This window comes from Bufo gargarizans, chromosome 5 (assembly GCF_014858855.1).
Source record: "Bufo gargarizans isolate SCDJY-AF-19 chromosome 5, ASM1485885v1, whole genome shotgun sequence".
In the NCBI taxonomy this organism is placed as follows: domain Eukaryota; kingdom Metazoa; phylum Chordata; class Amphibia; order Anura; family Bufonidae; genus Bufo; species Bufo gargarizans.
In genome coordinates this window covers 416065087-416092759 of record NC_058084.1, presented here as the reverse complement: position 1 = coordinate 416092759, position 27673 = coordinate 416065087, and the positions used below count along the sequence as shown (strand labels likewise).

The following is a 27673-nucleotide window of genomic DNA, read 5'->3' as shown; positions in this document are numbered from 1 at the left end:
ATATTGCTCGTTTCCATGGTTATGACCACCCTGCAATCCATCAGTGGTGGCCGAGCTTGCACACTATAGGAAAAAGTGTTGGCCTCTCAGTTGGCTGGGAATGTGAGAGCGTGCATAGACACCCATGTGTGGCAGCCCCCATCCCAGCCACCTTGTATCTGCACTGCAGCAGTGGCCGTAACCCCTGGATGCGAGCTGTGTATAATGTGATGGAAAAATGAATCAAGCCTGCACAGGAGGCAATATGGATAATAGCAATACATTAGTAAGTGCCTTGTATTAACTTTGTCTACATGATAAATGCCATTTGCTAAAGTGAGACAACCCCTTTAATGTATTTACTTAGGCTTGAATTTGAGCTATACTCCATGCTGAATGCACCGCTGTACTTGTGTGTATCTTTGTCGTGCAGCAGTATACATGACACTTCTCAGACCTTCTATGGTTTCAGCAGCTTTTTCATCTTATGTAATGGCTGACAGAAGTGCTGCTGACTTTGTAAGAATTGTTTTCCCCTTATTAGTACTCCATCCAAAGAAGTGAGTTTGACTTCTGTGCTAACTCGGCGACTTCTGGTGCACCTTCAGTAGATGGAAGAAACCTTACGCTTCTTGTGCGAAAACTGCTCTTTTTCTACAGACAGACTGAAGATTCAAAGCGTTTGGTAAGGTCAATTATATGTTCTATAATTCTAATTACATTTTCACTGACCTTTAAAATACCTTTTTTTGTTGGTAGCACATCTGAGCAACATTTAAAGGGGTCGTCCAAGGTACTTTTTTATTTCACTAAGGGCTCTTTCACACTTGCGTTGTTCTTTTCCGGCATAGAGTTCCGTCGTCGGGGCTCTATGCCGGAAAAATTCTGATCAGGATTATCCCAATGCATTCTGAATGGAGAGAAATCCGTTCATGATGCATCAGGATGTCTTCAGTTCCGGACCGGAACGTTTTTTGGCCGGAGAAAATACCGCAGCATGCTGCGCTTTTTGCTCCGGCCCAAAAAAATTGCCGCAGGGCCAGATCCGGAATTAATGCCCATTGAAAGGCATTAATCCGGATCTGGCCTTAAGCTAAACGTCGTTTCGGCACATTACCGGATCCAACGCTAAAGTCCTGTTTGCGATGGTAAAGTGTAGTGGGGAGCGGGGGAGCAGTATACTTACCGTCCGTGCGGCTCCCGGGGCACAGTATACTTACCGTCCTGACTGCCATAGTAACACTGAACGCATTTTGAAGACTGAACAGTCTTCAAATGCTTTCAGTTCACTTGCGGTGTTACGGATCCGGCGGGCACTTCCGGAAACGGAAGTGCACGCCGGATCCTAACAACGCAAGTGTGAAAGAGGCCTAACCTGCCGGAAATAATAAACAATCTTACACTTGCCTTCCCAGCCCGCTCTGGTTCAGCACTATTACTTCTAACTCTTCCCCGGGTTGCAGACGCAACAGTATGTGACTTGCTGCGGCTCGGGAAGAGAATGAAGCAGCAGCGCTGGAGTGGAGTTTAGTTTCTGAGAGCACATGGAAAGGTGACCTTTTGGGATCCCTTTTTTTAATGGAGCAGTACTGCATAGCATCTGGTTTTTCTGTGCCTATGGGTTGGTGGAGCCCAGTGCCTGGGTGGCTTGGTCCTACAGAAGGTGTGTTGTTGGGCAGATGGGTCTTGCCACCGGCAGGTGCTGTGTTGCAGAGGCAACGGTTACCATGTGGTGCTGCTCCAAAATAGAGTAGCGGACACATTGACATGGTGAGTGGACTTTCGCATTTTGGCCAAAACGTATACAAAGTGCCTCGTGTACATGTTTATACGCTATGCTGAAAAGCAATACGTCAGTGCATGTGGATGTGCAATCCATGTTAGTTTTTCTACAGATTGATGCTAATCTGCCTAATTATACCATTATGATTCCCACTTCCTATATTGCTGCATAATTAGGCACTTTTGCCCTTCAGTATCTTTGGAAAGCAGCGTAACAATAATTTGGAGGTATGCTGGAGACCAAACTGGCCATGAAGCATAGTCATTGTTGCCCTGACACTATACCTATTTATATTCTGTATACAAATTAGGAGAGCGTTGTGTCCGTACTACAGAATGTATGTAACAATGTGACCTGTGTCCCAGCTTTCTCTGACTGTTGGATTCCAAATGTACTTAGTTAGGCCTCATGCACACGACCATATCCATTTTGGGGTCCACAACTTTTTTATATTTTTACACTCAAATTCTAAAAGATCTGACCACAAAGTAAATGCACACAACAGACACACAATCCTCTTAATCTCTGCTGTAATTGTTGCCTTGGAGCTTCTCTGCTCCCTTCCTGCAGAACTGTACAGGTTATGGAAGCCATTGTAGCCAATGGGGACCAAGACCCGCCTCCTTTCTCCCCAAACTTCAGATTTTGTGATGTCATGGTGGAGCACGCAGTCGGTCTCCATCCGAAGATAGTAGGGGCATGGAGAAAGGGGCTCCTCTCTGCCTGCAAGATTTCATTATTCAGTTCTAAATAGTTTTTTGTTTTGTTCCCTATAGATATGGATATGTCAGAATTTGATCAAATATAATTCCCAGTTTGTAAAACACCTCGCAGGCCCAGACAGACTTACTTGTCTGTACCAGATCAAGAGGCTATTGGGGTTATGTTGTAGGTAAGTAAATCACAACGGATATATTGTTAAAGCAATACTTAAAGGGAAACTGTTACCAAAAAATGTAGTGCAATCTGCAGCATGCTAGGAGCAGTAGGAACTGAGCAGATTTACAGGTGAAACTCGAAAAACGAGAATATCGTGCAAAGTTCATTTATTTCAGTAATGCAACTTAAAAAAATGACCGGTGACGCTTATTCCACCTCTCTGCCTCCCACAAGAAGACAAAGTGGACCAGGAGGGCTTGACCTTCCTGCTCCCCCCCAGCCATGGGGCCACCTGTTCCTGCCCTTCAACCTGGTCCCTGTCACTTGTTCCAGGGACTGAAGAGGTGGCTCTGCTGGTCCATGTCAGAAGGGTGAAGGCAGGTGAGTATGTCTGTCTGTGTTCTGTGTGTCAATTCCTTCGATCAGGGCCATCCAGGGGCTGGACTCTCTACTCCATGAGGGGACCTGTCTGCACAGCAACACCGGCATGGGGTTGCGGGCGTTAACTCCGCATGTGCGGCGGTTATTTATGGACCCCTTAGTTCTCCGGAATTCCGGCAGCACTGCGGTGCGGGAGGGCGTGGCTTCGCACCGTTGGTGCGGAGCCTACCTTTCCCGCCACGCTTCCCTTCCTGCCTGCTCTCCATCCGGAAGTACCCGGCCGTGCATGTGGTTTCCCAGCCTGAGAGGGACATCTTCTTGGGTCTGCTCCCTCTTCTCCAGACTGTCCAGCTCGCCGCAGACCACCTCAACCCACTGCATCCTGCTCCTGGGGACACGTCCAGCAAGGGTTAACTCTGCTCCACTTTGGTAGGACCAGCGCTGCTCCCCTCCTCTGTACCCTCTCTGGTTCCCTGACACCTGTCATGTCGGACCCAGCGGAACCCGTGCCCCAGGTCCTCGGTAGGGCTACCCATTATGCCTGCACTTCATGTAACGTGAACTTTCCTAGGGGTCAGGCGAACCCCCTCTGTGCCTCATACCAGGCCACCCAGAGACGTGCACCCTTCTGCTGAAAGTATGGAACCGGAATGGGCCAAATCCCTTTCCCGGGCGGTGACTGACCTATCCAAGATATCCCAATCCACCCTTTCATTAATGGGTCGCTTGGTAGAGATGTCGTCACCTGTGCAACCTGCACTCTCTCAGGGCGTACCATCCAGGAGCAGACACCCCAGCAAGCGTCCCAGGCAGGAACGCCTCTCCTCCTCGGATGCATCGCCTTCGCCTCCTCCCCCCGGTTCGCTGTCCAAGGCGTCCTCGTTGGTTGGGGACCCTTCGTCCGAAGTGGAACTCGCAGAGTCTGATACGGATCTGGATACGGATCGCTCGTCCCAGAAGGCTGCCTTAGTGGACAGTCTGGTCTCGGCAATCCGGGACACCTTCCAACTTCAAGAGGAGGGCACCAGTCACCATGGAGTTTCTTTCCTGCGTACCAAGCAGACTCCCAAATCGTTCCTGGTCCACCACAACTTTTCCGTGCTCCCCACTAAAGCGTGGGAACAGCCAGGTTCATGTTTCCTGATCCCCAAGCGACCCGATCTTCTTTATCCGTTCCCCCCGGATTGGGTGGGTAAGTGGTCTTCCCCTCCAAAGGTGGACCCGCCGGTGGCTCGCCTGGCCAAGAATACCACTATTCTGGTCGCGGACAGCTCCTCTCTGCAGGACTCGGTGGACCGACGGGTTGAATCGCTTGCGAAGTCGGTCTTTTCAGCCACCGGTTCGGCACTTCGTCCCATTTTCGCTTCGGCGTGGGTGGCTAAGGCGGTTTCTGAATGGGCCCTGCGCTTACATCAGGACTTGGACTCGGACCTTTCCCACACAGAACTCCAGGCTCTGGCGGTCCAAATATCCCAGGCGGGAAAGTACCTTTGCGAGGCGTCTCTGGACACGGGCTCCATGGTCGCGTGGTCCTCCGCCTTTGCCATCTCCATGGCTAAAGGCCTGGCAGGCCGATTCTTCTTCCAAGCGCTCCCTTCTATCTCTTCCTTTCGCTGGCTCTCGTCTTTTTGGGCCCAAACTTGACAAAATCATTTCTAAGGCCACGGGTGGCAAAAGCACCCATCTTCCGCAGCCCAAACCCAAGCGTTCTTCTCGACAGCGTCCTTCCGCGCAACGCCAGTCCCTTCGCCGCTCCACGGGCACCCGCCCGGCGGCTCCCTCGACCGCGAGGCAGCCCACCCAGGAGCAAAGGCGGAAGCCTTCGTTCAAGCCACAGCCTGCCTGGCGTTCCCGAGCGCAGCCTCGGCGCTCTTCCTCTGGCAAGCAGTCTCCGGCATGAAGGTACGCTCCACCTTCCTGGCAGCTTCGAAGGTGACGATCTCCCGGTGGATTCGCTCCACTATTTTGGAATGTTACCGCGTTCGGGACAGGACACCACCTCCGGGGATCACGGCCCACTCTACCAGGGCACTTGGGTCCTCCTGGGCTCACTTCCACCAGGCGTCGGCGGCTAAGTTGTGTAAAGCCGTGACCTGGTCTTCCCTCCACACTTTTACGAAGTTTACAGGGTTCACACTCTCGCTTCTGTGGACGCCGCTCTGGGCCGCCTGGTCTTGCAGGCCGCGGTGTGATGACTGTCACGAGGTTCTCTACCTTCTTTGCTCGATTTTGTGTAACCTCCCCAGGGACTGCTTTGGGACATCCAATGGTCTGTGTCCCCCAATAATATAGGCGAGAAAACAAGATTTTGTGAAACTCGCCTGTAAAATCTGTTTCTTGCTTAATTCATTGGGGAACTCAGCACCCACCCCCGTTTGGGTCCGTTGACCGGGTGAGTTTGCTGATGTTGTAATATCCTTCTGCTTTTGCACAAACTGAGAGCTCTCTCCTGGCCGGAGAGGGTATAGCTGGCGGGGGAGGAGCTAAGTTTTCAGCCTAGTGTCGCCTCCTAGTGGCAGCAAGCAGCTATACCCATGGTCTGTGTTCCCCCAATGAATCAAGCGAGAAACAGATTTTACAGGTGAGTTTCACAAAATCTCATTTTAAGCCTTTATTTGTAACAATTTGGATGATTATGGCTTATAGTTTATGAAACTCCAAAGTCACAATCTCGGGTACCTTTGCTCAGGGGGTATGAATTTATTAGCTGACTAGACTGTGACACTTTGAGCCTAGAATATTGAATCTTTTGACAAAATTAAAATTTTAAGCTGCATTAATGCAATTCCTTTTAAAGGGCTTCTGTCACCCCACAAAAGTCATAATTTTTTTTTGGGATAATTACATTACTTATAGCGCGATATAGGAGAATATAATCTTGTCACTTACTTTGATGCGGCCGTTTCTTTAGAAAACAAAGTTTTATAATATGTAAATCCGGTCTCTACCAGCAAGTAGGGCGTCTACTTGCTGGTAGCCGCAGCAGAAAACCGCCCCCTCGCTGTGTTGATTGACAGGGCCAGCCGTGATCTCCTTCTCCGGCCGGCCCTGTCATTATTTCAAAACTCGCGCGCCTCTGTTCATTCGGCGCAGGCGCTCTGAGATGAGGAGGCTCGTCTCCTCAGAACTCCCTCAGTGCGCCTGCGCCGATGACGTCTGGGTTGCATTACTGAAATAAATGGACTTTTGCACGATATTCAAATTTTTTGAGTTTCACCTGTATAGTTTTGTGGGGAAAGATTCATTAACCTTGTAATTTATATAAATAGCAAGTATGGGGGGGGGGGGGCACACTCAAAAGGGACCACAAAGCGGTAGTAGTGTTGATACACTTTAATATAATGAGATATTAAAACATTAGGAACATACCCCTAAAAAATACATACAATAAAATATCACATGTACAGATAAACATAAGCCCAAAAACTCAGTCTCTGCGCCAAGGCTTCAAATAGTCTCAATAAAACAGCGTGCGGCAAAAAATCCCACTCAAGGAAATGTAATAATGGTGGGATATCCTCACCAGTCCTTAAATAGAATGTCAGTGGAATAAAACAGCGTGCGGCAAAAAATCCCACTCAAGGAAATGTTATAATGGTGGGATGTCCTCACCAGTCCTTTGATAGACTGTCAGTGGACAGATAGGCCAGCAATGATGGACTGCTTTAGATCTGAAATCCAATACACCCCTTCACTGTCCAGTGCGCTAATATGGCAAAGCAGGGGCCCAGTTCTCTGTCCAAACACTTATAGTGTAGCGCCCACAATGGGGGTTAGATCTCACTTGCCTCCACACAATTAGCAGTGCTCAAAATTGAGCCCGGTCTTACCCGTCTTCACTGCCTCATCCGCAGCGACGATCCAGGCGGCCGCACACCAAACAGCGTCTCACGTGGTGTGCTCGGCCTGTACGTGGCGTCCCACGTGACCTGGTTACCTAGGGGACCGGATATGCGCTCCTATGACGTCGATGTTGAGCGACTGCTTTTGAATCCGTATGAGTTGCTTTGTTTGCCTTTTCTGTTGCCGGCTTTCTTTTTCTTTCTTTAAATCGATCCACGCTCACTCTAAACCGCCAGACGCGTTTCAGGGTCCTACACCCCTTCCTCAGTGGCCAACTCAGTGAGCGGATCCTCACTCTTTATTAATGGGATATCTCCGCCCACATTCTCCATATTCCTTATGCAATTGTATTATATGGAGTGGATTTATCCCATATGGAGTGGGTTCCCATTCCTAATATGTTAATCATACATACATATATAACTTCATATAAAATGTTACAATGATTAAAATAATAAATACACCCCTGCATATTATATTCCAAATATTTAAAACCGATACTGGAGGAGACTGCAAGGTCATACCTTATATCTAAATAACCGCATGAAAAAAAACGCATATAGACCGCAATAAAGACGCATGTAAAACGCAATAAAGACGCATGTGTGCCCTGCGTCTTACACTGCAGTACTCAACTTAAGGACATCACATTCATCCGGGGGAGCTATGATATTCATCCCAAAGGAGCGATGAGTGAAAATTGAGGGGCCTTCCGGCAAGGAGGGGAGATCAGTGTCAATAAACGGCCAGACTGCGATGTCCCATCCCCACCGGAAACCCCCCCACAGGAACCCAAACACTTCCATTTCGGCATTGAGGCCCCTAGGAATGATTGTATCATACTCAAAGATCCTCCGGGATTCTTGTCGTGACATGTGTGCAATATGGTTCCCCCCTCTCCATGCCTTTTTTACTCTTTCTATTGCTACAAACTTCAGACCTGTAGGGTCACAGTTATGTGTTGTTGGAAAATGCTTGGATAAAGAGTGCGTCTAGGCCTTTTTTAATATTTGCCACATGTTCCGCTACTCTTTTTTTCAACGTTCTTTTGGTCCTGCCTATGTATTGTTTTCTGCATCCACATTGTAGCAAATACACAACGTCTGTGGAATCACAGGTAAGGCATTTTTGTATTTCCAAACTGAATGTATTAACTGTAGACGCTACTTTTGTGGTTCTTTTGGGGAAACTGGTAATTTTACAATTGGCACATCTGCCACACTTAAAAAACCCATTCACTGCCAACCAGTTTTCTTTTTTGTGGCTATCTTTCTTCACCCTCACAGTTGGAGCTATTTTCCCGGCCAAATTATTTGCCCCATGGAATAGTTGGAGTTTATATTGGATGGAGTGAGATATATACTGACCCACAATTATTTTTCAAACAACACATAACTGTGACCCTACAGGTCTGAAGTTTGTAGCAATAGAAAGAGTAAAAAAGGCATGGAGAGGGGGGAACCATATTGCACACATGTCACGACAAGAATCCCGGAGGATCTTTGAGTATGATACAATCATTCCTAGGGGCCTCAATGCCGAAATGGAAGTGTTTGGGTTCCTGTGGGGGGGTTTCCGGTGGGGATGGGACATCGCAGTCTGGCCGTTTATTGACACTGATCTCCCCTCCTTGCCGGAAGGCCCCTCAATTTTCACTCATCGCTCCTTTGGGATGAATATCATAGCTCCCCCGGATGAATGTGATGTCCTTAAGTTGAGTACTGCAGTGTAAGACGCAGGGCACACATGCGTCTTTATTGCGTTTTACATGCGTCTTTATTGCGGTCTATATGCGTTTTTTTCATGCGGTTATTTAGATATAAGGTATGACCTTGCAGTCTCCTCCAGTATCTGTTTTAAATATTTGGAATATAATATGCAGGGGTGTATTTATTATTTTAATCATTGTAACATTTTATATGAAGTTATATATGTATGTATGATTAACATATTAGGAATGGGAACCCACTCCATATGGGATAAATCCACTCCATATAATACAATTGCATAAGGAATATGGAGAATGTGGGCGGAGATATCCCATTAATAAAGAGTGAGGATCCGCTCACTGAGTTGGCCACTGAGGAAGGGGTGTAGGACCCTGAAACGCGTCTGGCGGTTTAGAGTGAGCGTGGATCGATTTAAAGAAAGAAAAAGAAAGCCGGCAACAGAAAAGGCAAACAAAGCAACTCATACGGATTCAAAAGCAGTCGCTCAACATCTACGTCATAGGAGCGCATATCCGGTCCCCTAGGTAACCAGGTCACGTGGGACGCCACGTACAGGCCGAGCACACCACGTGAGACGCTGTTTGGTGTGCGGCCGCCTGGATCGTCGCTGCGGATGAGGCAGTGAAGACGGGTAAGACCGGGCTCAATTTTGAGCACTGCTAATTGTGTGGAGGCAAGTGAGATCTAACCCCCATTGTGGGCGCTACACTATAAGTGTTTGGACAGAGAACTGGGCCCCTGCTTTGCCATATTAGCGCACTGGACAGTGAAGGGGTGTATTGGATTTCAGATCTAAAGCAGTACATCATTGCTGGCCTATCTGTCCACTGACAGTCTATCAAAGGACTGGTGAGGACATCCCACCATTATAACATTTCCTTGAGTGGGATTTTTTTGCCGCACGCTGTTTTATTCCACTGACATTCTATTTAAGGACTGGTGAGGATATCCCACCATTATTACATTTCCTTGAGTGGGATTTTTTGCCGCACGCTGTTTTATTGCGACTATTTGAAGCCTTGGCGCAGAGACTGAGTGTTTGGGCTTATGTTTATCTGTACATGTGATATTTTATTGTATGTATTTTTTAGGGGTATGTTCTTAATGTTTTAATATCTCATTATATTAAAGTGTATCAACACTACTACCGCTTTGTGGTCCCTTTTGAGTGTGCCCCCCCCCATACTTGCTATTTATACAATTCCTTACCGGTCCTGAGGGTGGGACCTGGGGGTGAGCACCTTTTCCATATAGAAAGAGGGTGAGCCGCTGTAATCTTTCTCTACTTGTAATTTATATATTTATATCTCTGCTCTTTCTGTATTTAAATGGTGACTGACTGGGGTCCCACTTTCTCCTTACTGCAACCTCAACAACAGCTATATGGTTGACCACTATGCCATCCCAACTCCCTTTGGAGTAATGGTGGACTTGTGGCCCCTTCTAATGATTGGTGGGGACCCTAGCGGTAGTTGCCCCAGTGATCACGCAATTATCATCAGTCTTCTTTTTATATCAGTTAAAAGAAGCAGTACTGAGTAGCACTTTCTAGTCACATGCAGCAAAATGAATTTTTATATAACATACTGTCTACACACTCCATGCATGCCTTGTACATTCACTTAATTTTTCTGTGCTATGTAGGTTATTACAGCATTGCTATGATGACAGCATCAACGTTGCACTGCCCATGAGAATGGTTGAAGTATTTTCATCAGAAAACACTTACTTACCTGTCCTTCAAGATGCCGTCACTGTGGCCTCATTAGTTGAACAAATTTTGCACTACATGATCCAGAAAGGTTAGTAAATTGCACAAGCCGCATCCCGAGAACTCTGACAGTCTGTTCTCTGTCAGAAGAGCCTGCTGGAGAACTGTGCCGCAGATGTCAAACTTTCCTTATAACAATCATATGTCATATAAATAAATACAGGGTAAAGAAAAGAAAGTTACTTAAATTGTAATGTTATTTGCAACCGTAAGATATAAAGAAGTTTGCATACGTAGTTTTCCTTTACCTATTAGATCAGCGATCAGCTTTATGAGACGCACCTGATGATAAGATGCATCCCAGGTTTTAGAGGAGGAAAATAAGATGCATTCCCCCCCTATCATCAGATCATTACATCAGACCCCCATATCAGGAACTCAGATCAGACGCCCAGCAGATCTCCATATTAGACCCACATCAGACATTCATGTCAGACCTCCATGCCACACCCCCGTATCGGACCTCAGATCAGACCTTAAAATAAATAGCTTCACTTAGGGTACTTTCACACTAGTGTTTTTCTTTTCTGGCACTGAGTTCTATCATAGAGGCTCAATAACTGAAAAGAACTGATCAGTTCTGAATGGAGAGAAATCCGTTCAGGATGCATCAGGATGTAATCAGTTAAGTCACTGGAACGGTGTTTTGTACGGAGGAAATACCACAGCATGCTGCGGTATTATCTCCGTCCAAAAGTCAGGATCCGGCATTAAAAATTCCGCAATGCTCGATCCGTCCTTCCGGTCTGCGCATGCCCAGACCGGTAAAAATTTGAAAAATATACATAACGGACCTGTTTCTCTGGATGACATACAGAGAGACGGATCCGTTCTTGCAATGCATTCGTCTACAAATGCTGTATGTTTGCATGCAGATTGCCGGATCCGGCAGGCAGTTCCGGTGACACAACTGCTTGCCGGATCACTCTGCCGCAAGTGTGAAAGTAGCCTTACCTCTACTGCTCCACCACTTCTCTCCGGGTCCGGCTGTCTGGCCTGCAGTTGCGCTCCCTTGTCTTCTCCAGCCCGCGCTGCACTGCGTACAGTGTCAGGTCATAGTGTACGCACTACATCCCAACGCTGTATGCAGTCAGGACAGTGCAGTGCGGCCCCAGGATAGAAGACAAGGGAGGGTAAGTACTGGCAGCGCTTCACTCTCCGCACCGATTGCATACTAGTGAACGCTTCCATAATGGAAGCGCTCACTAGTATTTGCTTTATAAGACTCACTGACATTTCCCCCCACTTTTTGTGCGTCTTATAAAGCAAAAAATGACAAACCCATCAGAACAGTATAAGCTGCTCTTTTTGCAGATGCGTTGTAGTTAGAAGTCACCTTTGTTTTCTCTCTCAGGTTACTACCGGTCACTTTTCTTGTTAATTAACAACAAGCTCCCATCCAGCGTTGAATATACTGATGTCTCCAGAGTTCCCATTGCAAAGATTCTGCTGGAGAATGTCATGAAACCATTGCACTTTACATACAACTCCTGCTCGGACAGTGCAAGGTAAGAAGTGATCTAATCCCTAATATACGTTTACTGCTTTATACATCGTGCAAACCTTTGCTATCATCTGCATGGAAAGTTTTCACCATGAGCAGTTGGTGTCAGACTGCTCTACCTGCTCTTAAAGGGATATTCTCAGACATGGGATATGCTCTAAATGTGTGATGGATGCCGGTCTCCCCTCTGTGCCCCCTCTCCAGCTCTATTTCGCTGACTACTGTTTGAGGTGCCTGGGTTTAGGGAAACAGCCAGCACGTGTTAAATAGTTTAATTTGAATCTGAACATGTGTGTCTTATTTCAGGGTACACACGCTTATTTATTGGGGTATTGCAGTATGTAGGAATCGGGCTACTACAAGAAATTCCTTGGTGGATGCCCTACACTACTAAAACATTTACTCCTTCTGTTCGGGTCCGGCTACACGGCAACATTTCATGTAATGCATTTCAGTGGTGTCGCCATGCTACTTACTGCAATGCGACTGTTACAAAGTCAGATTTGCATTGTAGCCATGCCCCTGTGTGAGACCATGTAGCCGGACCCTTAGGCGTAGTTTTTGTAGAGAACGTATGGAGAACCCTACAAAACCATGTGCATAGAAGGCTTAAATTAATGGTTGAATACCTGGTTAAGAACATTACTTCCATAGTCCCAGAGATGACCTGCTAGTCCAGGGATCAGCAACCTCTGACACTCCAGCTGTTCTGAAACTACAACTCCTAGAATCCTCCTATCACTTCTATGGAAGTTACAATAACAGCCAAGTATGTGTGCTTGCTGGTAGTTGTAGTTTCCCAGCAGCTGGCTGGAGTCCTCATTGTTGCTGGTCCGGTGCTAGTCTTTCTGAAGTGCAGTAACAATTCGGATTGATTGGCTCTCTCTTAGCACATCAGGTCTGTTCTTAGGATCGTTGGGACCCCCACAGGTCAATATTGTACACTGAGACAAAGGGAGATATGAGATCTGCACACCCTAAGTGGTGGGTGCTCGTAGAGGACATGCGTCAATTGATTCCTAGGAGAAATCCACAGCACACCATATGTTCTTCATCAATTAGTGTTTTTGAATGCATAGTAATTTTTACATAATTTTCGTTCCATCCAGAGAAAATATTAAAGCAATACAATTGGCTTAGCAGTACAACCCCAACGTTTCGGTCGGTTGTCGACCTTTATCAAGGGATCTGTGGCTTAAGACATTCCAAATGCGCTCTGGATTTCTCCTAGGAATATTGTATACTGGGCCCAGACATCTGTACAGCTAATACTGTTAACCCTGCCCCTCCCTACCCCAAAAATGTGCACCATTCAGCTGAGCAGGTTATTATCCAGAAAGAGGAGAAACCTAAGATGCTCTCCTTGTCTTTTGGAGTTGAATAATAGGATTGGACACATTGGAATCAACCCTGGTTTCCTTGGTTTTCCCTGCGAGTTAACCATTAGTCAGTCCAGAAACATTTTCTATCACTGGCAGATCCTGTTCATGTTGACAGATTTCCCCCGACCCAAAAAAAAGCATGTCCTTGTTAAAGGGGTTGTGTCATTTTGCTCATTGCTGGCAACGGGGTCCCCAAAATGAAGGAGAGTGTACCACGCATGCTCAACCACCCATCCATTCACTTCTGTGGGAGTTCTGAAAATGGCCGAGTGCTGGCTCAGTTATTTCTGCCAGGGTGAATAGAGAGGTGGCAGTGCATGCGCGGTATGCTCTCCATTCACTTCTGTGAGAGTTCTAAGATTAGTCATGAAGTGAATGGAGAGCACACCACGCATGCACTGCCACCTCCTCATACACCTCTGTGGGACTGCCGGAAATAGACAAGTGCTGTCTCGGCCATTTTCGGATTTCTCGTAGAAGTGAATGGAGGGTGATCGCGCTTGCTCAGTGTGCTCTCCTTCACTTTGGTGGGCCTGTTCTGGAGATAGGTGCAAATTCTATCTGACATTAGTGCCATATCCTAGCGATATGCCACCAATGTCTGAGATGAGACAATCACATTAAGTATTTGTGCTGCTGTATTGCACTTAGTGTGTTCATTCAGGGATTTTTAAGATGTTTATCCCAACTGGACAGCCCCTGTCACAACTCCCTGTTTGGGCATATAGTGGTCGAGTAGTTTGTTTACATGGTGTGGAAACTGCTGCGGAAATCTGAGGCTGACCCTCTGGCTTCTGCTGCGATTTTACATACTGCAGGTCCACTCGGACACTAGCTGCAATTAAAAAAATTTCCTGCTCCTAGAAAGGACCTATTTCTTCTTGATGCAGTCTAGAAGTTGGCACAAAAAAAAAATCCACGTATGGGAGGTAGTTTATGTCCGAGTCATCTGAACAAGTCCTTAGAGGCCCTCTCTGATAAGGTCGAACCCTTCAGCTGGCTTAAAGAGGACCTTTCACCACTCCTGACATGCCTATTTTTATAGCTCCATGCATTCCCAACGTACTTGCACAATTCTGGAGCATCTATTCTTATGCCTCTATGTGCTATTCCTTTATTATTTTTACTAGAAGTTATAAATAATTGCTAGCAGTCTGCAGTAAGGGTACAGAGGGGAGGTAACCAGTTGGGGGGGGGGGGGGGTGTACCTGCACAGTCTGACAATGGCAGCACTGATTGGATAGAGTCAGTCTGTGCAGGTACACACCCCCAACTGCTCACCTCCCCTCTGTACCCTTACTGCAGACTGCTAGCAATTCATTCATAACTTCTAGTAGAAATAATAAAGGAATGGTACAACATACAGATATAGGAATAGAGGTTCCAGAATTGTTATTACATGGGGAATGCATGGATATATTCAAATAGGCAGGTGAGGAGTGGTGACAGGTCCTCTTTAGAAGGGGTTGCTCAGACAGGACAGCATGTAAATGCTTTGGTTCATGGTTTGTATATTTGTTATGCATATATGATATATTCTTATAGGAGCTAATGACTCCAGTCTTGATACCTTTTTGCTTTTTTATGTTGTTGCTAGTTGGGTGTTGTGCACCACCAGAATTCCAGCACACCTCTCAACTGGTCTGTCGATATAGTCGTCAATTTGGGGTTTGTTCAGTGCGTCGTCTGCCAATAAGAGAGGTTTTTACATGAGGAATTGATTTTAAGACTCGACCTTGAAAATAGTGTTTATTTTCCGAGCTTCCATTGCTGTGATTTATCCTCCTCCGGTTCATAGACTTGTAAAGTAATTCTGGCTGCCATACTGGGCATTTGCATTTTCTTGAGTTTGAGCCTCCTTTAATGTAAGCTTGAAAGTTATAAATGATGAGTAATCCTCGTGTTTTACATCGCCTGAAATGCAGCACAATTTACACTGATTACTTTAGGGTAGAAGATTAAGAGACATACGTTCTGTGTATCTAAGGCGGTGGGCTGGCAGCTTTTTGGCAGTGAAAATTTAATCAGAAGAATTATTAGCCTTAATTTAATTTGCAATTTTGCCAGTGCCGTCCCTGCACACAGTCGACTATTTCCAAAGTTTGTGGTTTTATCTTGTGATCAAATTCAGGATTTTGATCGCTGAATCATTATGAGAAGGCCCAAAACAAATGATACCTGGGAGTCATTATGTTCTGCGGTCTATGTAAATGCATCCTTATTGGACAATTCTTTTATGTATGGTGCCAAAATAATGGGGAAGACTTATTAGTTAGTACAAGGAAAACTTGGTCCTACCCTTAGCAGCCAATCGGGTTGATATTTGTTTTCCCCCAACAGGTTTACTTTTCAGTTATGTATGACCAACTCTCTCCTTTCTCCCTAAATACAGTATATTCTTTTTATTTTCAGGCAACAGGTTTTCACTGCCTTTACCAGAGAGTTTCTGGCCGCACCTTACACCGATCAGATCTTCCAGTTCATCATTCCAGCACTGGCGGACGCACACACCGCTTTCCCATACGAGCTCTTTCTGAATGCATTACTAGAGGAGCAGGTTCATCGCCCGCACCGATGTGACCAGACCCCTTGGCTTTTCTATTTTGTGCTTACAGTTGGGGAAACGTACTTGAGTAAGGAGTAGATTAAATACTCATTTTCATTTGTATATTATTCCAGCTTTCCCACTTGTTTGCTGCTATTTTAGATTGTTTAAAGATCACTTATCCGCAGGGTCAACCTTATTAAACCAGGCAAACTGCATGGTATTGTTGATCCTGCTGATTAAAATGACACTTGTCTAGTGAAAACTGGTTGTGGCATTCCTGAGAATAAAAAAGACTTAGGGGCACATTTATTGAGACTTGCGTTTTAGACCCCGGTCTTTATAAGCCCTGTACCTGGGGGTAAATCCACCTCAGTTATGAAGAGGCGCAGCCCTATACATGTCTTCTACGGATCCATCACAGCTTCCTCGCTGTCCTACATTTAGACCATTTTCTGCACCTAAACCAGGCATAGAAAATGGTAACTGAGACTGGTCTTCCAGCCCGTTCTGCCCACGCCAAACCCTATTTTTTATATCTGGCGTGAGTGGGGAGAAGCCACAGATTGCGGCACAAAGGACCTTTGCGCCACAATTTGCACCAGAAATACACGTAATTTAGGCGTATTTGTGTTTAATAAATGACCCTCTTATTCTTTAGCCAAGCCCTCTGTGCACCTTAGCATTTCAGTACTGGCCATGCTCCTCGGTGCACTGAAGCTGAAATAAATGTCATTTTTTTTCTTGGAAACACCACAACATTTTGCAGAAAATGGGTATGATTTTGACCAGCAGGATCAACCCTGCCAAGCAGTATGCCTGGTTTAATATGGCTGATCCGGTTGACAGGTCCTCTAACTCTTTTCTTTCATTTTTCACTTTGTATTTTTCCAATCTTATAAAGTGACAGCATATTGCTAGGATAGGCCATCATGTGATCAGTGGGGATCTAACCTCTGGGACCCCCACCGACACTGATTATAAATGACCAGCAGCACTGACCCCCCCCCCCCCCCCCCACCTACAGTTTTTCCTGTACATTGGCGCTGCCGGGCACCAGGCTGTGCATGGAGAACTACAGTACAACTCCAAGTTGAAAACAACATTGTGACGCCTTCTTTCTCACGATCCCTGATCAGCTTCACAGATTTCATAGCTCCATCATTTTGGGGTATGGCTACTTAAAGGGAACCAATCACTGGGATTTTGGGTATAGAGCTGATGACATGGGTTGCTAGATGGCCGCTAGCACATCCGCAATACCCAGTCCCCATAGCTCTGTGTGCTTTTATTGTGTATAAAAACCGATTTGATACATATGCAAATCAAGCTGAGATGAGTCAGAGCTTGAAAATATTACTCTTCTCTGGTCACACACGTAAGATATGACTCTTATGTTAATTTGCATATGTATCAAACAGGTTTTTTTACACAATAAAAGCACACAGAGCTATGGGGACTGGATATTGCGGATGTGCTAGTGGCCATCTAGCGACCCATGTCCTCAGCTCTATACACAAAATCCCGGTGACAGGTTCCCTTTAAATAATTATTAGGTCCTGAGATAAGATATTCTTGGGATTACAACTACATTGAGGTTGGGTTCACATACAAGCCAAGCCCTAAATTAGATTGATTTCATCTAACATGCCTCATTTTCATGTACTATACTCTTGTTTCAGGCACTCTGTCAGAAGAGGGGATGCTTGTATACTTGAGAGTACTTCAGGTCTTTCTCTCTCAGTTACCAGTCTCCACTGTTGCAAATCATCAGGAGCTTGCCAGTGATTCTGAAGACGATGATGAGGATATCAGCAAAATGGTCACCACAATTGTAAGTGATATGACTTTATTGGAGTAAATGTTTATAGGGTAATCTTCTAAAAATTAGGCACACTCCTCTTGAAGGGAACCTGTTACCGGGATTTTGTGTATAGAGCTGAGGACATGGGTTGCTAAATGGCCGCTAGCACATCCCCAATACCCAGTCCCCATAGCTCTGTGTGCTTTTATTGTGTAAAAAAAACCGATTTGATACATATGCAAATGAACCTGAGATGAGTCCTGTCCCTGATTCATCTCACGTACAGGACTCATCTTAGGTTAATTTGCATATGTATCAAATGTGTTATTTTTTATTTTATTTTTTTCACACAATAAAAGCACACAGAGCTATGGGGACGGTATTATGAATGTGCTAGTGACCATCTAGCAACCCATGTCCTCAGCTCTATACACAAAATCCCGGTGACAGGTTCCCTTTAAAGAGGCTCAGTCAGCATCATCAACCCTATTAAACCAGGCCTACAGCCTGGTAGGGCTCATCATGCTGATTAAAACGATACGTTTCTTTTGTCTGTATGCTAAACAACTGCAGAGATAGCTGTGCTTTTAGTCATATGCAAATGAGCAAGCTGGGGCACCAGGGGGCGGGGCTGAATCCGTTCCCCCTTCCCAGTTTTACATATAAAATTTACAAACAATAAAGAATTAACATATTACATATCGCCACGTCCCAAAAAGTGTGAGCTATTAAAATATAAAAAAATATTTCCGCTCGGTGAAGGCCGTAACAGAAAAAAAAAAACTCTAAACCACGCAATTCGCCATTTTTAGTCACCTTGTCCCCCAGAAGATGTCCCTGGATGTGAGAGCTATGTGGTGCCGTTTTCTCCTATATGTAGTGCTGGCTCACTACTGTGACCTGCGTCTCATCTTCTCAAAGTCCTTTTTTTTAAATTATATGCATTTTAAATTTGGCGACTAAAAAATGTAATTTGGCTCCTAAATTTTTTAGTTTAGGAGCCAATGGCTCCTGGTCATTTTTTTTTGTCTGGAGCACTGTATGTTCTCATCACGGGCATCTATGCCCCTTTTGATGCAACCCATTACCTTATTAGCCTTGGCAGCAGCTTCCTGACACTGGTTTCTACAGTTTAGTTTGCTGTCCACTAAAAGTCCTTTTCCATGTCAGTGTTACCCAGTGTTTTAGGGTACTTTCACACTTGCGTTGCTGCAGATCCGGCAATCTGTATGCAAACGGATACCATTTGTAGACGGACCCGGATGCGGATTTGTCTCACAAATGCATTGCAATACCGGATCCGTCTCTCCGATTGTCATCAGGAAAAACGGATCCGGTATTTAACTTTTTCACATTTGCGCAGACCGCAAAACCGGATCAGTTTTTCCGGAACACTTGGGGCCGGATACGGCATTCTGCAAGTGTTCCGGAATATTGGACAGAGAAAAAAACTGTACAGTGACTGAACTGAAGACATCCTGATGCATACTGAACGGAATGCTTTCCATTCAGAATGCATTAGGATAAAACGGATAATTTTTTTTCCGGTATTGAGCCCCTAGGACGGAACTCAATACCGGAAAAGATTAATGCAAGTGTGAAAGTACCCTTAGTATGTACAGGTGACTTGCGTTATTCCTTCCCATGTGCATAACCTTACATTTTTCAATGTTAAACCTCATCTGTCTCTTCTCTGCACAAGTCTCCAATCTATCCAGATCCATCTGTAGCAGTATACTGTCCTCTTTTGTGTTAATTACCTTACAAAGTTTACTGTCAACTACAAAAATTGATATTTTCTATGCTTATAAGCAACACATTACTGGTGTCTTTATAATCATATATTGTGCTTGTGAATAAAGCAGTAATATCTAGATTAGCTTTCTGAGCGTATGTCAATTGATAAAGCTATAGTACATAGGGGGTCATTTACAAAAAGATGTACGCCACTTTTGTGGAATATATCTGGTACAGAATCTGTCGTACGCCATACTGCGGCAGAATCGTCGACTTCTTCCCTGCTCACGGAAGGTCTAAAAAGGAGGCGTGGCATAGGCAGGGGATGGGCTGGCAGGTTTAGGCATAGAAAATGGTCCAAATGTCTTACATTTAGAATCAGCGGTGGAGATGCCGAAGTTATGCAGAGGGCCTCTACATAACTTCAGCGATGCACCGCCGGCGCAGGGGTGTCGGTCTTAATAAATGTGCCTAACAGTGTATAAATTATGTAGATGCTAGGACACAGCTCGAGGACAAACCCATTCCTCAGCATGCTGATATTTAGCCCTTTCAATCAAGGTAGGGGGGAGTGTTACACAGGTGAATGGGATCTCACACATCTCCCTGCTGCACACAGCAGCAGGGAGCTGAACATGGCAGCCAGGGCTCCAGTAGCGTCCTGGCTGCCATGGTAACTATCTGAGCCCCAGCAGTGTAATCTGCCACTGCCACCAATGGAGGGGATGGGACCCTGTGGCCACCATATAACAATGGGAGGGGGGGGGACGACGACGACTTGTGGCCAGTGATAATGGGGGGGGGGAAGGGGGGGAACTTGTGGCCAGTGATAATGGGGGGGGGGGGATGAGGCTTTGGGGGGGCGCACTGCATCACCAATGAATGTAATTAAAGAGGACCTTTCGTGGGTCCAAAGAATATTAACTTATTAGTAGCAGGCTACATAGAGCGGCGCCCAGGGATCTAAGTGCACTTACTATTAGTCCTGGGCGCCGCTCAGTTCACCCGCTGTGGCCCCCGGTAATTTCAACATTCCGAGCAAGGAGGAGGAGACGCCAGTGTCTGTCCTTCCCCCTGACAGCAGCACTGACCAATCACAGCGCAGAGAGAGGGAGAAAAAAACAACTCCCTCTCTCTGCGCTGTGATTGGTCAGCGCTGCTGTCAGGGGGAAGGACAGACACTGGCGTCTCCTCCTCCTTGCTCTGAATGTTGAAATTACCGGGGGCCACAGCGGGTGAACTGAGCGGCGCCCAGGACTAATAGTAAGTGCACTTAGATCCCTGGGCGCCGCTCTATGTAGCATGCTACTAATAAGTTAATATTTGTACCCATGAAAGGTCCTCTTTAACTCCTGTCGGCAGCAGTATAACAGACCCGGCACCCGGCCTCAATAACAGGGCATGCGATCTGTGGCACCTGAGGGGTTAATTACCGCAGATCGCATGCCCTGTTATTGAGGCCGGGTGCCGGGTCTGTGATACCGCTGCCTATACTTATGTTTTACATTCATTGGTGGCGCAGTGGCGACAGCTCCTCCCCTCCTCCTCCCTGCTATCTGCCCATTGGTGGTAGAGGCGGCCGCGTCACAGTGGAGAGGGAGGGACTCCTTCCTTCTCCACTGACTGTGCTACTGAAGAGAACATAGGCTTCGCAGGATCGCGGCGGTACAGTCGCAAATGGCGACAAGACTAAAAAGTCTTGTCGCCATCTGCAAATTTTAAGGCGCATTGGCGACCGTTTTGGTCGCCATCTGGAGCCCTGACATAGTCCTACCACTTTACAAATCGCTAGTCAGACCACACATGGAGTACTGTGTACAGTTCTGGGCTCCTGTGAACAAGGCAGACATAGCAGAGCTGGAGAGGGTCCAGAGGAGGGCAACTAAAGTAATAACTGGAATGGGTGGACTACAGGACCCAGAAAGATTATCAAAATTAGAGTTATTCAGTTTAGAAAAAATACGCATGAGGGGAGATCTAAGCTGAGGGGTGTTACAAAGCAGTGCTCCAAGGATTCAGCCCTGCCCCCTGGTGCTCTAACATGCTCATTTGCATATGCATAAAAACACAGATATCTCGGATATCTCTGCAGCTGTGTAGCATACAGACAGTTCAGCATGATGAGCTCTACCAGGCAGTATTGATCATGCCTGACAGAGTCTATTAATTAACAGCTGAAAACTGCTAAAAATGAAACCGATATCCAACCAATCTGAGATATTTCTATGAAAAAGGGTATTTTAACCCTTTCATGACCAAGGGTCATTGATATCCCTGTGACCACATCTATTTGCAAATCTGACATCATTTTATGTGGTAATAACTTTGGAACGCTTTTACTTATCCAAACCATTCTGAGATTGTTTTCTCGTGACACATTGTACTCTAAATTTAAATTTCTCTGCTTTTAAAACAGAAAGTGATACCTCATAAAATATTTATTACTCAACATTCCCCATATGTCTACTTTATGTTGGCATCATTTTGGAAATGTCATTTTTAGTTTAGAAGCAATTATAAAAAATTTTAAGAAAATTTCCAAAACCCACTTTTTAAGGACCAGTACAGGTCTGGTCAGTTTGTGTGGCTTACATAGTGGAAAGCTGCCATAAATGGCCCCAGGTAGAAACTACACCCCAAGAAGTAAAAGAAAATGGAGATGATATTTCTAAATTTTACTTTTTTGTCCGATTTTTCATTCTAATTCATTTTTTCTTTAACACATTAAGGGTTAACAGCCAAACAAAACTCAATATTTAGTACCTTGATTCTGCAGTTTACAGAAACACCCCACATGTGGTCGTAATCTGATGTAAGGGCACACGGCAGGGCGCAGAAGCAACAGAGCGCCGTATGGTTTTTGGAAGGCAGATTTTGTTGGACTGGTTTTTACATGCCATGTCCTATTTGAAGCCCTCCTACAGTAGAAACTCCCAAAAAAGCGACCCCATTTTGAAAACTAGGGCATAAGGTGCCAGTTTTATGGGTGCTATTTTAGGGTTCTTTTAATTGCTCTATATTAAGTTTTTTGTCAGACGAGGTAACAAAAAAATGGCTGTTTTGGCACAGTTTGTATTTTATTTTATTTTGTACAACATTCATCTGACTGTAGCATTTTTGAAAAAAAAGTGTTTTTGTGTCTCAATTTTCCGAACACTTTTTTTTTTTTTTTTTTGGCCGATCGTCTTGTGCAGGGGCTTGTTTTTTGCAGAAAGAGTTGATGTTTTTATTGGAACCATTTTTGGGTACATATGATTTTTTGATCATTCATTATTACACTTTATGGGGCAAGGTGACCAAAAAATTGGTAATAATTTTTTTAAAATAATATTCACCTGAGGGGTTAGGTCATGTGACATTTTTATAGAGCAGATCATTATGGAAGTGGCAATACCTAATATGTATACTTTTTCTTATTTAAGTTTTACACAATAATAGCATTTTTGAAACAAAAAAAAAAGATGTTTTAGGGCTCGTTCACACAACCGTTGCTGTATTGTGGCCCGCATTTGTAGATCTGCAATACACGGGCACCATTCCGTGTGCATTCCGCATCAGTGATGCGGACTCATTTACTTTAATGGGTCCGCAAATCCGGAGATGCGGAACGGAATCGCTGAACACTACGGAAGCACTACTGACTGCTTCCGTGGGCTTCTGTTCCGTACTTTCGTTCCGCAAAAAGATAGAACTTGTTCTATCTTATTGCGGAACGGACGAATGTAGACCCATTCAAGTTGAATGGGTCTGGATTCCTCCCGGCGGCTGTATGGAGGTTGCCCATGCATTAGGGACCACAAATTGCGGTCCCCAATGCACGGAACGGCCTACCTACGGCAATGTGAATGAGCCCTTAGTGTCTCCATAGTCTGAGAGCCATAGCTTTTTTTTTTTTTACCAATTGTCTCAGGTAGGGTCTAGTTTTTTGCGGGATGAGGTGACGTTAGATTGGTACTATTTTGGGGGCATACACCTTTTTGATCGCTTGGTGTTGCAATTTTTGTGAAGTAAGGTGACAAAAAATGGCTTTTTTGGCACTGTTTTTTTTTTTTATGGTGTTCAGCTGAGGGGTTAGGTCATGTGATATTTTTATAGAGCTGGTTGTTACGGACAAGACGATACCTAATATGTATACTTTTTAAAATGTATTTAACTTTAACACAATAATAGCCTATTTGAAACCAAAAAATTATGATTTGGTGTCTCTACTTTCTAAGAGCTATCGTTTATTTTTATTTTTTAAGCGATTTTCTTATGTAGGGGCACATTTGTTGCGGGATGAGGTGGCGGTTTTATTGGTACCATTTTGTGGTACATACGCCTTTTTGATCGCTTGGTGTTGCACGTTTTGTGATGTAAGGTGACAAAAAATTTTATTTTTTTATGGTGTTTATCGGACAGGGTGGATCATGTGATATATTTATAGAGCCGGTCGTTACGGATGCGATGATACCTTATATGTGTGTAGTTTGTTTATTTTTAATTTTTTAATCTCTTATAAATGAGCGGATATAGGAAAAGGCAATTTTATTTTTTTATTTTACATTTTTATTTATTTATTTTACTTTTTTTATTTTCACACTTTTTTGTCAAGTCCCACTTGGATCTTAAAGATCCAGTGGGGTTGATGCCTGTTCTATACTTTGCAATGCTCTTGCAAACTATCAGTTTTAGGCTACTTTCACACTAGCGTTCGGGCGGATCCGTTCAGAACGGATCCGCCCATAATAATGCAGACGGAGGCTCCGTTCAGTACGGATCCGTCTGCATTATTTTAGCAAAAAAAAGCTAAGTGTGGAAATAGCCTGGGACGGATCCGTCCAGACTTTCAATGTAAAGTCAATGGGGGACGGATCCGCTTGAAGATTGAGCCACATTGTGGCATCTTCAAACGGATCCGTCCCCATTGACTTACATTGTAAGTCTGGACGGATCCGCACGCCTCCGCACGGCCAGGCGGACACCCGAACGCTGCAAGCAGCGTTCAGCTGTCCGCCTGTCCGTGCGGAGGCGAGCGGAGCGGAGGCTGAACGCCACCAGACTGATGCAGTCTGAGCGGATCCGCTCCATTCAGACTGCATCAGGGCTGGACGGCTGCGTTCGGGTCCGCTCGTGAGCTCCTTCAAACGGAGCTCACGAACGGAATACCGAACGCTAGTGTGAAAGCAGCCTTACAGAGTGCAGATCAGAGCCTGAAACCGGCATTTTTATACTGCCGCGATCCGATTGGTTAGTCTGCAAAGACTAACCAATCGGAGAGATTGCCGGCAAGGGACCACTCTGATTGGTCCCTTGCCGGCATTACTTGACTGTATGCTGTCCAAGACAGCAGCAGTCCAGGGGCAGAAGCTTTAATCCAAGCGTTTTGCAGCTTGGATTAAATAGCTGCCAGAATGTTTATAGATGTGCTAGCTGCATTGGGTATGTGCAGATAGCACGTAATTAGCCGTATGGCAGTCGGAAGGGGTTAAACTTAGTTTTCATAGATTTTTTTAAATATTTTTGTCAGTATAATAACTACAAAATATTCTGCTTCTGAAGCACAAAGGGATAAAACTTATCATTGGGAGAGAGAAAATAATCTCAATTTATCTGGAAAAGTTTATTTGGAAGGTAATCCTTATTAGAAGAGTAGTGTCACGGTCCCTCCCATGACAGAGGTGAGGAGATCGAAGAGTCTGGCGGCACGTGAGGGTATCTGACAGTCTCTCTGTTTTCTCCTTTCAGTGACCACATTACTGAGGCCCTATTTAGTTCTGACTCTCACTGCTTACTATGCTGTTGATATTTCTTGCGTTGGTTGGTTGAGCTGGTGTGGTGTTCCTTTGGATCTCCTGCTTAGCTTTAAGCTAAGTGCATTTTGTTGTTCGCTTTGTGTGTGTTTTTGTCTAGGCCTCAGAGAGACGCTGGTTCCTTCATCTGGGAAGGAACCAGTAGTCTCATTCCCTGCCACCATTCCTAGGGCCTTCCAGGGTCTTCTGGGCCTAGGTTCCAGTGTATGAGTATTTCCACCTTCAGGGTTTACTTATACTGTCATGAGTTAGGGAGAGGTCTAGGGATTCCTAGGAGGTCACCATCCCTCTCCCTTTGCTTTGAGGCCTAGACTCCGGTCTATTCCTTCTGTGTGTCATTTGGTGTTATCCCCCCCATTACCCATGACATTATCAACTGCCCAAAAAAACTTCATTTTGTTTGTGTCAGTGCAGCGATGGATACTGTTTATGCACTGGTCGATTGTATGCAGGGATTGTCTTTGGAGGTGGCTGACCTCTGCACGGCCGTCTCACAGTTTCAGAGACCACAGGCGGCGGCTTCCAGCAGCGGTAACCAGGCCTGCCTAAGGTCTCTCTTCTGGATAGGTTTTCCGGGGGAAGTGACAACTTTGTTTGGTTCAGGGAGTCGTGCAAACTATATTTTAGACTACGCCCTAACTCTTCTGGGGACGAGATCACAATCCCTCCAGTCGGTAGATTAATTTTTCAGAGCTCTAGGGCTTATCTATGATGACCCAGATCGGGTCTCCCTGGCCGAGACTAAGTTGCATGGCTTACGGCAGGGCGAGCGTTCTGCGGAGTCCTATTGCTCTGAATTTAGGAGATGGGCAACTGATACTGAGTGGAATGACCCAGCCCTCCATAGTCAATTCTGTCAAGGGTTAGACGCCTGAGGGAGAGATCTGAGGCTCCTCTCGCTCGGGATGCACTATCATATGGGAAAGCGGCCTCTTCTGACATTTTGGGTAGGTAGGCACCTGAGCTCATGTCTGATGATGAGCCAATGCAGTTGGGAGATGTCACTCCTGGACCAGGGTTAAGAAAAGACTCTGCTTTTTCTGTGGTAAAGGGGGACATTTTGTTAACGTATGTCCTTATGTTTAACGCCATGTAGAAAAAGAGAGAAAGAAAACGAATGTGTTTAGTCCTCTTCTCACTCTTGGTAGTGTGGGATCTGAGAAAGTACTTTTGTCACTTACCGGTAGTACCCGATTTCTCCTGCCTGCCAAGGTGGCGCTAGACTCCAAAACTGTGGGAATTGAAGTTATTGACAGTGGGGGAGGGGTTAACCTAGTGAATGGCCAATTCGTCCGTATGCATGGTTTGACAACAAGCGCATTAGACAAAAATATTCCGAGGTTTGCGATTGATTCCGCTCCACTCTCTCAAAAGTATTTGTTACAAATTGTGCAGGACATTCGCCTAAAGGTGGGAGATTCAAGAATCCATTTCATGTTTTGTAGATTGCCCAAGTCTTGGTTGTATAATCTTTCTGAACCCGAAAGAGTAGCAATGCGAGAATATATCACAGAGTGCTTGGCTAAAGGTCATATTAGATCATCCAAATCACCAGTGGCTGCAGGGTTCTTCTTTGTAGGACAGAACCCTTAGTCCATGTTTGGACATCCGTGAGCTTAATCGCACTACAGTACTTGATCCCTAACCTCTTCCTTTGATCCCAGATTTGTTCAATCAGATTGTCGGTGCCAAGGTGTTCTCTGAGTTGGATTTGAGGGGGGCATATAATCTGGCAAGGATCAAGGAGGGGGACGAATAGAAGACGGCCTTTAATACCCCTGAAGGTCATTTTGAGACTTTGATCATGCCTTTTGGGTTGACCAATGCTTCTGCTGTTTTTCAACATTTCATCAATGACGTCTTTCATCAAATGGTGGGCAGGTTTGTGGTGGTGTAACACCAGCAATTGCCTCCCAGCCTCCCGTCCCAGCCCGCCCCTGGCGGCACGTGAGGGTATCTGACAGTCTCTCTGTTTTCTTCTTTCAATGTTGTGTTTGATAATGACCACACCTCTTGTCAGGTGCAGCTTGTAGTCATTACTGAGGCCCTATTTAGTTCTGACTCTCACTGCTTACCATGCGTTTGATTTTTCCTTCTGGAGTTGGTTGAGCTGGTGTGTTGTTCCTTTGGATCTCCTGCTCCTCCATTCTGCTTTAAGCTAAGTGCATTTTGTCTTGTATTTTGTTGTTCGCTTGTGTGTGTTGTTGTCTAGGCCTCAGGGAGACGCTGGTTCCTTCATCTGGGAAGGAACCAATAGTCTCATTCCCTGCCACCATTCCTAGGGCCTTTGAGGGTTTTCTGGGCCTAAGTTCCGGTGTATAAGTATTTCCACCTTCAGGGTCTGCTCATACTGGCTGGAGTCAGGGAGAAGTCTAGGGATTACTAGGAGGTCACCATTTCTCTCCCTTAGCTTCGTGGCCTAGACTCCGGTCTATTCCTTCTGTGTGTCATTTGGTGTTATTCCCCCATTACTGGTGACAAGTAGATGGAGGACTAGAATGAATGACACAGAGACATCTCTCTTGTTCTTATAAGGCCTCGAT

The 27673-nt window shown here is 45.4% G+C and overlaps 1 protein-coding gene across 1 annotated transcript in view; it reads left to right on the top strand.

Annotated features, from left to right (window-relative positions):
* Positions 1 to 27673, top strand: part of LOC122938715 (ubiquitin-protein ligase E3C-like) — a 163438-nt gene that overhangs the window by 19939 nt on the left and 115826 nt on the right. The window contains 6 exon segments of the mRNA XM_044294414.1: positions 524 to 664; positions 2539 to 2654; positions 10240 to 10397; positions 11721 to 11874; positions 15665 to 15885; positions 17480 to 17631. Of these exon segments, the coding sequence (XP_044150349.1) occupies positions 524 to 664; positions 2539 to 2654; positions 10240 to 10397; positions 11721 to 11874; positions 15665 to 15885; positions 17480 to 17631 (942 nt within the window).